Source organism: Heliangelus exortis, chromosome 2 (assembly GCF_036169615.1).
Source record: "Heliangelus exortis chromosome 2, bHelExo1.hap1, whole genome shotgun sequence".
NCBI lineage: Eukaryota > Metazoa > Chordata > Aves > Apodiformes > Trochilidae > Heliangelus > Heliangelus exortis.
The window spans coordinates 131,804,421-131,816,309 of record NC_092423.1 but is presented as its reverse complement, the minus strand read 5'-3'; the positions used below and the strand labels follow the sequence as shown (position 1 = coordinate 131,816,309).

General features: G+C 41.1%; 1 protein-coding gene across 3 annotated transcripts in view; it reads left to right on the top strand.

Annotated features, from left to right (window-relative positions):
• Positions 1–3,905: 3,905 nt before the first annotated feature.
• The window catches only part of LRP12 (LDL receptor related protein 12), a 47,961-nt gene continuing 39,977 nt past the window's right edge, over positions 3,906–11,889 (top strand). Inside the window, exon 1 of one of the 3 annotated variants that reach the window (XM_071738181.1) lies at positions 3,906–4,254. In XM_071738181.1, the coding sequence (XP_071594282.1) occupies positions 4,176–4,254 (79 nt within the window). In that variant the 5' untranslated portion in view covers positions 3,906–4,175. Of the gene's footprint in view, positions 4,255–7,327; positions 7,350–11,889 lie in introns of those variants that run through there. The other 2 variants (XM_071738182.1, XM_071738183.1) reach the window with 2 other exon arrangements.

Sequence of the window (11,889 nt, the reverse complement as noted above, 5' to 3'; positions counted from 1 at the left end):
GTCCTTGCAGCAGCAGCAACATACTTTAATAAATGAACAAGCCTGGGAAACATTTCCAAAAATGTCTAAAACTACAAAATTAGTCAATAGCAATTCATGCAGCATATGACAGAAATGCTATTATTGTCAGGGAAACTGCAGAGCCTTTGACTACAACTCATGATTTAATCTTAACACTCAGTTGAATACTAAACTGTTGAAACAATATTTAAAGTATAATATCTGATATATGTAAGAGACACAGTCATGATTCAGATGACTAATAAGAAAAAATAGCTGCTGTTACATTAGGAACATGAGGTAACAAATTTTGTAGGCAGTCTTAAAATTTTCTTGTACACAAATCCCTTTCTCCTGACGGGGATACAGTTACTCTGTTTAGATTCTAGACCAAGAGTTTACAAGCTGTCCACATATCTTCAGCTCCCAGGTGATAAAGAACGGAAAAAGGGCACTGTCTGACTCTCATTGCTCTGCAGGGTTTCAAAGAAATCAATGTGAATCCCAGAAGCAGTTGGTGGAGCACACTGCTTAAACTCGTATGCCCTATAAAATCACTTTGGGTGCAATCTACAAAGATACAGCTGCACTATCACTTGCTCCAGATGTACTTCACTAGCAGTTAACTGAGCTATATTTGGACTGTTTTCCTCTGCACAATGTACAGCATGTCCTGTGTTTCTACAGTCCTTAGCATAATGAGACCCTACTCTTGATTGCCCTCTGGACTGCACAGTGATTCTAATAATAAATACAAGGGAAATAAATGTTTACTTAACACATTTGAGATATTTTCTCCAGTGCACAACAGCTACACTGATATGTACACCTGCACAACACAAGCAGAATGTAGGAAATATACTTTGAAAAAAACGGCCAGATGTTCCTGGCACCATCTTCTGCTGTCTTTCACCTTTTTTTCTAGTTAATTTATATAGGGAACTCTAGATTTGAGGTAGCTGTGATCTAGTTTTATGAATAATGTAGAATAAAAATCTGGTTTATTAGCTTAAAAGTCTTAAGACAACTGCTGGGCAAACAACAGTTTGTTTAAAAAAAGATAAATACATCACTGAATAGATTGGATGAATAATTTTTGTTCCAGTCTTCATATGCTCTGCTGCAAAACAAATGCAAGTCTAGAAGAGAAATTTACTTCCTCTGCTGCTTAATTTTTCATACTTAAATGAAATAATAATAAATAAACATATTGGTTATATATAATGAATACATCAAACATGTAAATACTTAGTTTGGTAAATTAATATCAGAAAATAAGAATATTTTTAATATCTTTGATGTACTTCTAATGATAAAATACTTGAGTTCTGCAAAAACTGTCAATGAGTGTCCAGAATCAGTTAGTACTCATTCTCTTCCATGGACTTAAAAGATCTGTCATGGTTTAACACAGGACTGGCTACTGAAGGAATGTTTTTTGTTAATCTTCATTAATCCCTCTCCCTTCTCCAATAAAGAAAGGAGAAAGAATAGGGGACAGAGACTTAAAGGCTGGAAACTAAACTACACAGCTTTAATGAAACAGTAAAGATGAAAAAGAGATGAAAAAGAAAAAATTACTAAATATATGCAAATATAAACAAAAGTGATACCACATTCCTCTCCCCTTTTCCCCAGGAAAGCCCGTGTCACCACTGAGGCTGCAGAACAGGTCCTGGAAAAGTGCCAGGCTGGGCTCCTGGGATCAGCAGCAGCCAGGAGCTGGAGGCAGGAATACATGAATTCAGGAGGGCACAGATTGGGATCAAAGGTAGATTAACTAACAGCATCCTCCCAGGCTGCTGGCCTGGGATGAAGAACTTGACCCTTGTAATCCCTCAAATTTATACTGAGTGGGATGCTAATGGGATGGAATACTACATCTGGTCAATTTTGGTCACCTGTGTGTGCTCTACTCCCCCTTAAAGGAGGGTTGCAAGTGTGACCCTTTTATTGCTTTCTATTTCCAGAGCATAAGATGCTTCTCAGAACTGAGCAGTGGCCTTGGTTCTGCATACTATTCGCTAGCTGGCACTACAACCATTGAGTGTTATCAGTCCTAGAAGTAGACACTGACTGTTGATTTCAGCAAGTGCAGCTGCTTAGAAAAGACTTGTCTGAAAGTAAAATTGCAAGAAAGAAAACTGGCTCCATCCTGGATCAAACCAGGACAAGACCATCTCACATGAAGGCAAACTGCTCCTGCTTAGTTTTGTTCTCTAGATCATTACTTCAGTATCTCACCTTTCGTTGACAAGCTCATTTAGCAGAGGCAGGACTCTTCTGCATATCATCCTTCGCACTGCATGCTTGAGAACAATGTTGAAATTAAGCCCCTGATGCCAAGAATTGTTTTGCTCTCTGCTGCCATGAATGATCAACCTGGGTACATGGTAAAGCTTAGACACTGGCTTGTGCAAGTGGCAAAGCACTTTTGCCAACAGGGTCATTTGGGTTGTTTGGAATAGTGCTTAATCTGAAAAGATAATTACTGTTGTCTGTATTGTTATGCAACTAGAATCTATGGAAAGAGAATCATGCCATATCTCTCAGTAAGATCCAGCTGGGTGGTAGAAACTGGGCTGAACTAGACAGACAAAAATAACTTTGGGAGGAGTGGAGGAAAACTATGGATAATGTGCTGAGTTGTTTAATGCTGACCTATCTCTGTGGCAGAGTTTAACAGGTTCCAGTAAGAACTTGCACCCAGCACATACAGCTGTAATTACTGTGGGAGTGTTTGAAGGCCCTGTGTGTTCATAGGTGTGAACATGGGTTCAGTCTGTGTGGCATCTGCTCATAAAAGCAGTAATGTCTCAGTAGCTGCAGACCTGAATTCCTGAGCATCCCTCCAGTACTCCATTGTTAATAATTAAAAACAAAAAGAGGACACACTGGATGGCAAATAGGGCACCTGGGGTTTTGCTGAATAAGTCTGTTAGACTTGCAAGTAGAAACCAAAATGATTGTTGACTAAGATGTTGTGAATGCTTTACTTATTTGTCTAAACCTATAAATGAAAGATATGTTTTCTTCTTCCTTAATGTATGAATTTTGTACATATACTCATGGCTCCTGAGAGGTTAACAGTCACATCCCTCATAGGGTCTAATCCATTGAGGATTATTAAACTAAATGAAATTGCACCATCCCACTTGGTTTTGACACTCGGTTGAACAATTGAGAGCAATACATAACTCTGCAACAAGAAACTGGTGCATTGAAGGGTGAAGGACAGGCAAAAGTAATTGCACAGATATCATCATAAATGGGGTCTCTAAGTTTGGATGCTACACATCCTAGAGCAGCTATGCCTTTTGCTCTCAGGGCAGCGTTTCCATCTCATTGGTGAAATGCGGACTTGGAGGTCAAAAACACAGCGGCCTCCGGGGCCTCTTTGTGCTTTATAATTGTGTTTGATTTCAGTTTTCTTCAGAGCAGACAGCCAGGGCACCCAAATCCTTCCCCCCCCCCCCCCCCCTCCCCCTTTTCTTTTTATTTTTTTTAAATTTATTTTCCTGTCTGTAAACAGGAACGCAGGAACCAGGAACGCAGGCAACTCTAACGCCGTAGGGACGGGAACAGTCCACCCGTCGCCTCCCCTGAACCCTTCCCCTCGGAGGACACCTCCTCGGCTAAGCAACACCCAGGCTCAGAGAGCTCAGCCTCACGGGACCAAAGCACGGCTGACGGGGGAGGTGGCGGCGGCTCCCGGACTGGGCGGGCAGAACGCTACCAAGGGCGGGACGAAACCTGGCGGCGACGACAGAGGAGGAGAGTGAGGCGGCGGGGCGGTGCCGCGCCGGAGCGTGGCGGCCGGGCCCTCCCCCGCCGTCTGGGGGCCTCTGCTCCGCCCCGCTCGCCCGCCCGGCCCCCGGCTGCCGGGAGCGACTCCATGCGCTCGGGCCGCCAGTGCGCAGCCGCAGCGGAGCTCAGCCGGGGGGAAGCGGCGCGGCGCGAAGGGAAGGAGGCCGAGGCCGGCAGCGGCTCATGGCTTCGCGGGCGGGTGGATGAGGCGCGGGTGTGTGGGCCGCTAGCGTTCCCGGAGGCGGCAGCTCCGCTGGGCAAGGCGAGAGGAGCTCCTCTCCTCTTGCGGCGTCGGCAGCTCCGGCTCCGTGTCGGGGGTGCGGCGGTGGCAGGTCCGGCTCCTCGTCGCCTCCCTGCGGGCTGGTGTTATGGCCCCTTGGGGGAGCACGGAGGGCTCCCCGGCATGGAGGTCAGCGCAGCTCCTGCTCCTCGTCGTCTCCTGCTGCGGTAGGTACCGGGGGAGTGACGCCACTCGTCCGCCTCTGTTTCGCTGGCCGCGGGGGAGGGGGAACAAAGCGGCCTTTCTCCCCGCCGGCCTCCGGCGGAGCGGTGGCCCGGGCCGGCAGCAGGGACCCTCGGGCCGCTCCGTGCCCTGCCGCCTCCCGGGACCACCGCCGCTGCCTTCCCTGCGGCGGCCCCGCTGGTGTGCCCTTACTTCTCTTTCCCCGCCCCCAACCCTGTCCTTCCCTCTGGAGCTCGGCTGCTCCAGGTCTCGCTCCAGAGTTGGGTTTTTTTTCCGTATCTGTAGAAGTGGGCGGAAATCTCCTCAGGGAAGTCCTTAAAACTGAGGCTGGGATTTGGCCCAGCTGCTCTCGGCTTTCTCTCTCGCAGATGTACGTTGCTGGGAACTCCGGAGTTGGCGTGGGGCCACGCAAACAAACCAGCCCCAAATCCTCTGAGTCACGAATAATCGCTGTCTGTGGGTGATGGGGGGGATGTTTGGGAGATGTTCTACGTCCGGCCGGGCTGGGACGGCGGCCGCCTGGTGCCTGAGGGCAGGAGGAGCCCCTCAGGGGGCCGCGGGGCCCGGGGGGGCTGGCGCTGTGTGATGGGTTGGTGACACATCAGCACAGGCCTTGAAGCCCTTCCAGGGACCTTTGCTTCTGCTCAGCCTGCTTTCAGTTCATTCCCGAATGGCATTTAATTTATGGTTATTGACCCATTATTAATCAGAACTGCTAACGAAAAATACTTGTCTAAATGTGTTACGGAATGTACTTAAATTGTTCTTTACAGTGTGTAAGTAGCCCGGTAAGACATGGTAGATCAAAACGCAGATGCTTGATAGAACTGTCCTGTGTTTTCTCCCGGAGTTGTTTGTTTTATGAACTCGAGCGTGGGTTGTGTCTGCAGGCCCCTGACATGAGAGGCAGTCGTTGGCACGGAGCAGGAGAACAGCAACAGGGCCCTGGCTTAGCAGTTTGTGAAGTAGGAGGCTTTCCTTTAAAAATATGATTGAACATATGAACATATTAAACTGGAGTATCTTTTACTGTTCAGGAAAATTAACTTGAGCCGGCAAGGTTTGTTTGTGAAGAGAGCTTTCTTTGCCCATTTCATATTACATGAGTAGTAGAGTAAGCTTCTTCAAACAGAACTGCCGGTGCCTGTAACTGAATAGTTGGGCTGGTGTGTTTAATTTTTGAGGGGGCCTACTTGCATGAGCAGAGTGAGGTACTGACCAAACTTTTAAATAAACACAACGTCAAGGAGAAGAGTTCTGATATCTGTGTATACTTTTAAAAATTTAGGATGTCAAAAGCTACAGTGATGCCACAGTTGCAAAGGAGCTAGCTAATGGTAGAGCAGGAAGTGGTAGGGAAATACCAAATCAGGATATATTCAGCTGTTCTTATATTTTTGTACTTCATGTACTTGAGAAATTTCAATTCTCTGTGAAAGTTTTTAGCAAACTTAATGTATTTATTTTCTTATACTCACCACAGAATTGAAATAAATTGTTAAAATCAAAAGTGTGATATGTGTCATAAGCCTGACCTCAGTAGATAGATTTGGATTGTGATGCTGTAACTTAGTATTTTCCACATCTTCACTAGAAAAATTTAAACCACAAGCGTAATCTTTAGAGGAAAAAAAATCCCAACCAAATAAAATTCTTGCTGAATAGTTTTCCATAGACCTTTAATCAAGGCTTTCCAAAGTTCAACCAAGAATGAAAGCTCCATACGTTTCTTTTTCCTTGCTAAGAAACATATCACCATCTGTTATTGCTACTGTCAGGAAAGAGAAGCTGCTTCCAATTTTGATCGATGTGCTGCCTCATCTTCAGGAGGCATTAGTTTCTCCTGACAGTTTCTGTTATAAATGTCTGAAGTTCTGACCATTTCCACTGCTCAAAGGAAACTTTCTCCTCCCCAGGTTAGAGCATCCAAAACGAAAGCAAGCATTTGCTGTGTAGCATATTTCTATCTCCAGCTGTCATTTTGGTTTCTCCTGTTTCATTTGGGAGAAGGAAATGGGAGTTGGGACTATTAAAATATTTTACCTTTCTGTATAACTGCTTTTAGCTCTTCCAAACTAAACTAATTTAATCTCTGCATGAATCTGAGCAAGGCACAGCTGACAGCAGAGCTCTGGACTGTGTTCTTGATCCTGAGCAGAGCCTTGTGGGTATGATTATGTTATTGCATGCTAAAGCTTTGAATACAGTAGGTGATACTCAAGGTAAATACACACTTGGAAAAGCAATAGTGTATCACTTTGGTTGCCTTCCATTGTAGCAGTTTTACAGCTATACTAACCAGAATTTTCTACTAATTAAAATACTAAATTCACCAAGGTCGATATGTAGGCATTGAGCTCTCCAGAGAATGTTTCTTTGTAGTTAGTGAATTTTTCAAAACCTTCCTTCTGATGATAACTATAATTACAAAAAATTGAGAAGGAGGAATGCTGATGAGTGAAATATTGGAATAGCACCGACTTAAGGAGAATTATAGCTTGGTAGGCTGGTGGGGAGTGGTGTTTGTTATTTAATATGTCTGGTCTTCCTGTTGGCTTGGGAGTTTTATATCCAAGAAATGATTGTATGTGTCTATAACTTGGGCATGGCTTCCACTGGGCAAATTTGCAGTGATTTGTGCATATCTCAAAGGTCCTAAATGTTATCTGAGTTCAAAACAGAACCATATGTATCACAGATTTGATTCTTTAGGGGAAAGTGTCATTTGAGAAATTGATCACAGTCTTAAGGGCAGTGTTTCTGAATTAAAGTTTGATGATTGGCTGAAAATCAAATTAATTTTTTTTTCTTGTTAAAACATCAGCTTGGATTAGAGAACTGGATTTAACTAAAAAATAACCAATAATAACTAATTGGGGAAAATAACTAATGTTACTGTTTTGACTTTTTATTTAACCCTTTGCAGGATGATGTTTTATATCCTACTGCAGAATTTTCAGGACCAGTGTGGGAGGGATTAGTGTCACAGAGGAGAGGTTGAATTATGAAAAGTCTCTAAGGTGGCCCAGTACAAAAGCTGGGACATGCATATTCTTTGGAAAGGAGTCTGGAAGCATGGGTACTTGGCTTTTTTCAGTTTTCTAGAAAGTCAAATATTTTATAGTCTTAACTATACTTGTCATTTGATATATTAATTTGAATTTCTGTCTCATTGAGTAGAAGACTCCAGGAAACCTTTAGTGTTCTGTACAGTAGGTAGTAGTTAGTGCAGTAGTAACAGTAGTTAAATTTCCCTGCTTGTGGCTTTAGGCAGATGTAATGAGTTTAAAGGAAAATATTTACAATAGTAGGACAGCAAGACTAAAAGAGTTCCACGGTAGGAGTGGGGACAGGTAGAGATCAGTTTTAATTCCCCTAGTCTCTAGGATGGGTTTGGCTTTAGTGAGTACTTGAAGCACCAACTACTAAGAAACATTAGTGGAGGGCAGAAAATTATTATTCCCAGAAATTGTATTTTAAATAATGTTTTATGTTCCTCCTGAGACTTTTGAATGCTATTGACATTATTCTGGCTCATTAAAAAATTGCATACTGTGCTAACATGAGCTTTAAAACAGTTTTGGGTTAGAACCATTCCAAGTCCCAGTGGTACAAAAGTTGCTTGAGATTACAATGAAAATATAAATGTTCATTTGGCTTTAAGATGAGGCACATTAAAGTTTCATGAAAGTTCACCAATCAGGACCCAAATTTTACATGTCAGTTTGCTAATGATGGTATGAAGAGGAATAAATAATTTGTCAGGTTCTGTCACCTTATTTGAAAAAATATCTTGACTCATGTTAGTGAATCAAGTCTGCCAGCCGGTTTATTTAATTTTCTAAAGAAGCTGAACTATAAAGCCAGAACAGACTGCCCTAGAGGAATGGCTTGGCTTAATAAATTATTGTACCTTAAACTCTTGAATGTCACTTTTTAGTGATAGTGTTGTGATATATTGAGCAGATATATTTTGCTAAGATGTTAATCATATTACTGGCAAAACTGTTGCTTTTCATTTATTAGAATGGTTCTTTAGTCCTTGAAGTGAACAGTCCTAGTTTTAATGACATAGGTATTCGTATTGTCTAATAATTCAATTATATATCAAATTGTGCAAGTACAATCATATTTAACTGGCTGTTCAGAGCCAGTTGCCTGTAATCAAAGTATGAGGTCCCTTGGACAATATTTAAAGAAGTGTTCATTTGAGGAGAGAAGTGGTACAAAAGTTGCTTGAGCTTACAATAAAAATATAAATGTTCGTTTGGCTAGAGTGAATATTCTAGACAACTTTGTAGCAAAATGACTTTAAACATTTTTAGTTAGGGTAGTTGGTGTGATTGTTATTATGCACTACACTACTTGACAACATGAGGACAGAAGCCACCTGACTCCATTCCTGTCATCAGAGCAAAGCATATAATTAGCATGGCTTTGTTGGCTGTTCTGTCATTCCTAGGAGAGGAAGAGCTCTGCCAGGTTAGTGTTATAAGGACTCTTTCCTTTAGTGACTGCTGTTTTAGAATCAAGTAGATATAAACTGTATGGGCATTATTTTCAACGGAGCCTTAAATATATTTGATTTGTCCCGGCCAAAACTGCAATTATGATCAGTCTTGTGGTTCATTAATAGATACCAAATTTTTAAATTTGGTATCTTTGGCATGTTAGATACATCCCTCCAAACATTATTTTATCTTTTAGCATACACTTCAGTTTCTCAAGCTGTAGAGTTTATTTTCATACTTGTTAGGTATAATTCACTATTTGCCTTAGAGTATTTTTAAAAATTCATGAGTACTGTTTGTACTGTATAAGTAGTGTGGTTTTGCTTTCCTAGATGTCTCTACATTTTTTTAGGTTTAGTGTTCCATTTCTATGGTCCCAGATAGTTAATGATGATGTCAGATACTGAAACAATTGAGATACCTAGCAAGGCATTAATTGAAAGAGGGTGATTTGTCAAAAGCCTTTGATTATTTTTTTTTTTCTAGTTGTATGCATTTCAGAATTGCTGTCTGTAACATTCTGCATTAGTGGTTATTACTGAAGTGTCTGTAGGTCAGCAAGATTCAGCTTACTTAGTTTACCTGATTGCAAGGAAACACTGGGTACCAATGCAGTTGATACTATGAAAGTTGTATCCTGTGTTTATCCCCTCAATAGAAATAAATGCTTATAGCTTATAGCTTAGTGCTTATAGCGTTTAAAGCAACCTGTATGATACCATACTCTGTTTTAAATTTGATTGTAGTGTAGCTTTTTGCTACGAAGCTTGTGTTGATGAATTTTTTTTTTTTAGCAAGTCAAGCATATTTATTAGCTATCTGCTGAATTTTTTTTCTTGCAGTTCTGTTTAACTCTGAATTTTAGGTAATGAGTGAAATCCTGTATAATTTTATCATCTGTTTGGCGAGGAACAATTTTCTGGAAGTAGTCAGGAAACAAACAAACAAAAAAAGGTTAGAACCTTTTTTCCCCTGGCTTATTTGTTACTGGATTGAAAGTAAGTTATTAAGCATGAGTAAGAGCCCTTCCCTCCCTCAAAAAAAAAAAAAAAAAAAAAAAAGGCAACAAACAAAACACATAAAGCATATTTTGGAGGTGGTGGTAGTAAGAAGTCACACAAACATTTGGTTTAGCAGCTTGAATTGTCATAAGATAATCTCTCTTTTCATTTAAGCATCTTGTGACTTGTCAGTACTTTCTTAGGTACCTGTTTGATTTGCAAGAAATCCGAACTTACTTGTACAGTGAACTATAAACTTTCAGCAAAGCAACAAATGTTACCTATTGTGTTTCTCTGTAAGTGGAAAGTACCCTTGAACTAAGTATTAGCATGTGAACTGCATTTTTTCAGCCATCCAATTCCGTGTCTGTAACTCCTGAGTGCCCTTCCTTTAACCCCTGAGATGTTTGGTGTTTCCTACACTAAGTGGAAGCCCCCTGGACTGACTCTGTATCCAGAGCAGAGTTTTAAAGTCAATTGAAGCCAGAAAACAGTAGATCCTCTAACAAACAGCATAAGCATATTTTGGCTTGTGGTGCACATCTATAACAGTTGCTTGTGTTTGTTGGGTAAAAAATTACTCTGCTAGACACCCCTGTATCTTGTTTTCTTTACTTCAGCTTTGTATCAGTCCTGCTGAAAGTTCAGATTGTGATATCAGTTCTTTTATGGAAAAATAGGATTTTGTTTTTCCTCTAGTTTAGTTTAAACAGTAATACTAGTAATAAGTTTGTTCTAGTCAATTATGTCTCAAAAACTTAGTGGTTTTACTCATTTAAGGAGCTGCTCCTTAAGAAAGAACATTCAGTGACTGAAGCACTTAGTGACTGTGAGCACGTTAGAACAGGAAGCCTTGTTGATGTATCTCATAGAGGAAAGGCATGCACTAACATTGATGTTCTCTGGCTTCTAGATTTTAGCTGTATATCTGTTTTTGTTAGACTTGAATTAACATCTTTTTTTTTTTTTTAACTTTACAGATTATGTTAGAATCCAATGAATTAGTATACTCTGATAGGTTATTTTCCTTCTATGAAACTGTGTAACTGTGTTTTGAGTGTCTCAAGTAAAAGAAAGTAAAAGCTTCAATTAGTGGTATTGGAGTAACTGGGACTGAGGCAGATAATGAATAGGTAACATGTGGTAAACATTCATATATATGTATTCCTCTTATCACATAGCTTTAAGTGGAGGCTTTAACTCTCCCCTCCGTTTTTTCTGCACTTGGAGCTCAACAGAGTAATTTCCAAAGAGAATGATTCTGGAGTCCTAATTAATGTGCTGTTTTATTCATGATATTGTTGTATTTACTTCAATCTGCTCTTCCTACTACTAAGCAATTACATTTTTCCATTTGCTCACTTCTAAAAAAGTGCTTAGAGAGAGTGCACAGTGTTTAACTCAAAATGTGTATCTAAACCATATGGAAACATTTTTAACTGGACTTGGAAGAGTACTTATTTCATTTTTTCTCACAGTTGATTTTTTTTCTCTGTATGGAGACAGAACATTTTCTCTTTTTCATGATGCAAACATGAGTAAATATTCTGAAAGGGATGCCTAATGGTGAGTTAGGAAGATGAATGATAATATCCGTGGTCACCTGTCTCTTAATAACAGCAACATGCATCTGAAGTACTGACTGGGGTGGATTTGGGTAGCTGTCTAATTAGTAGAAATGGCTGCACTTGTCAGAGCACTTCCCGTTGCTCGTGTCTCCTATCTAAAGGTACTGAAAGAGCAACCAGTTCCATGGATAAAGTTCAGCTAGTGTCTGTGGTTAGAGAGATTTGTGAAGCCTGGAGAGTTGGGATGTCAAGGGAGGGAAAGATTGGGATGTCTTGGGAAGGCATGTTCACAGCTAGAGGTGGCAGAAAAGTTCTTCAGTGTGGAAGAGGAAGCCAACCTGTCTAGGGGAGCAGCTATTGTTTAAGAGGCTGTGCATGTTGAAGGGAGGAAGGGAACCAGCCTGTCTATTTTAAAGGGTGTTATGGTGGCTTAGTGAGCATCTAATCAGTCTAGGAGCAGTCTAGGAGGTTACTCTTATGAGTTATCAGCAAGTGAGAAGAGGTGTTTGAGTGCAGGTTAAGTTCAGTTGCTTGAGAGC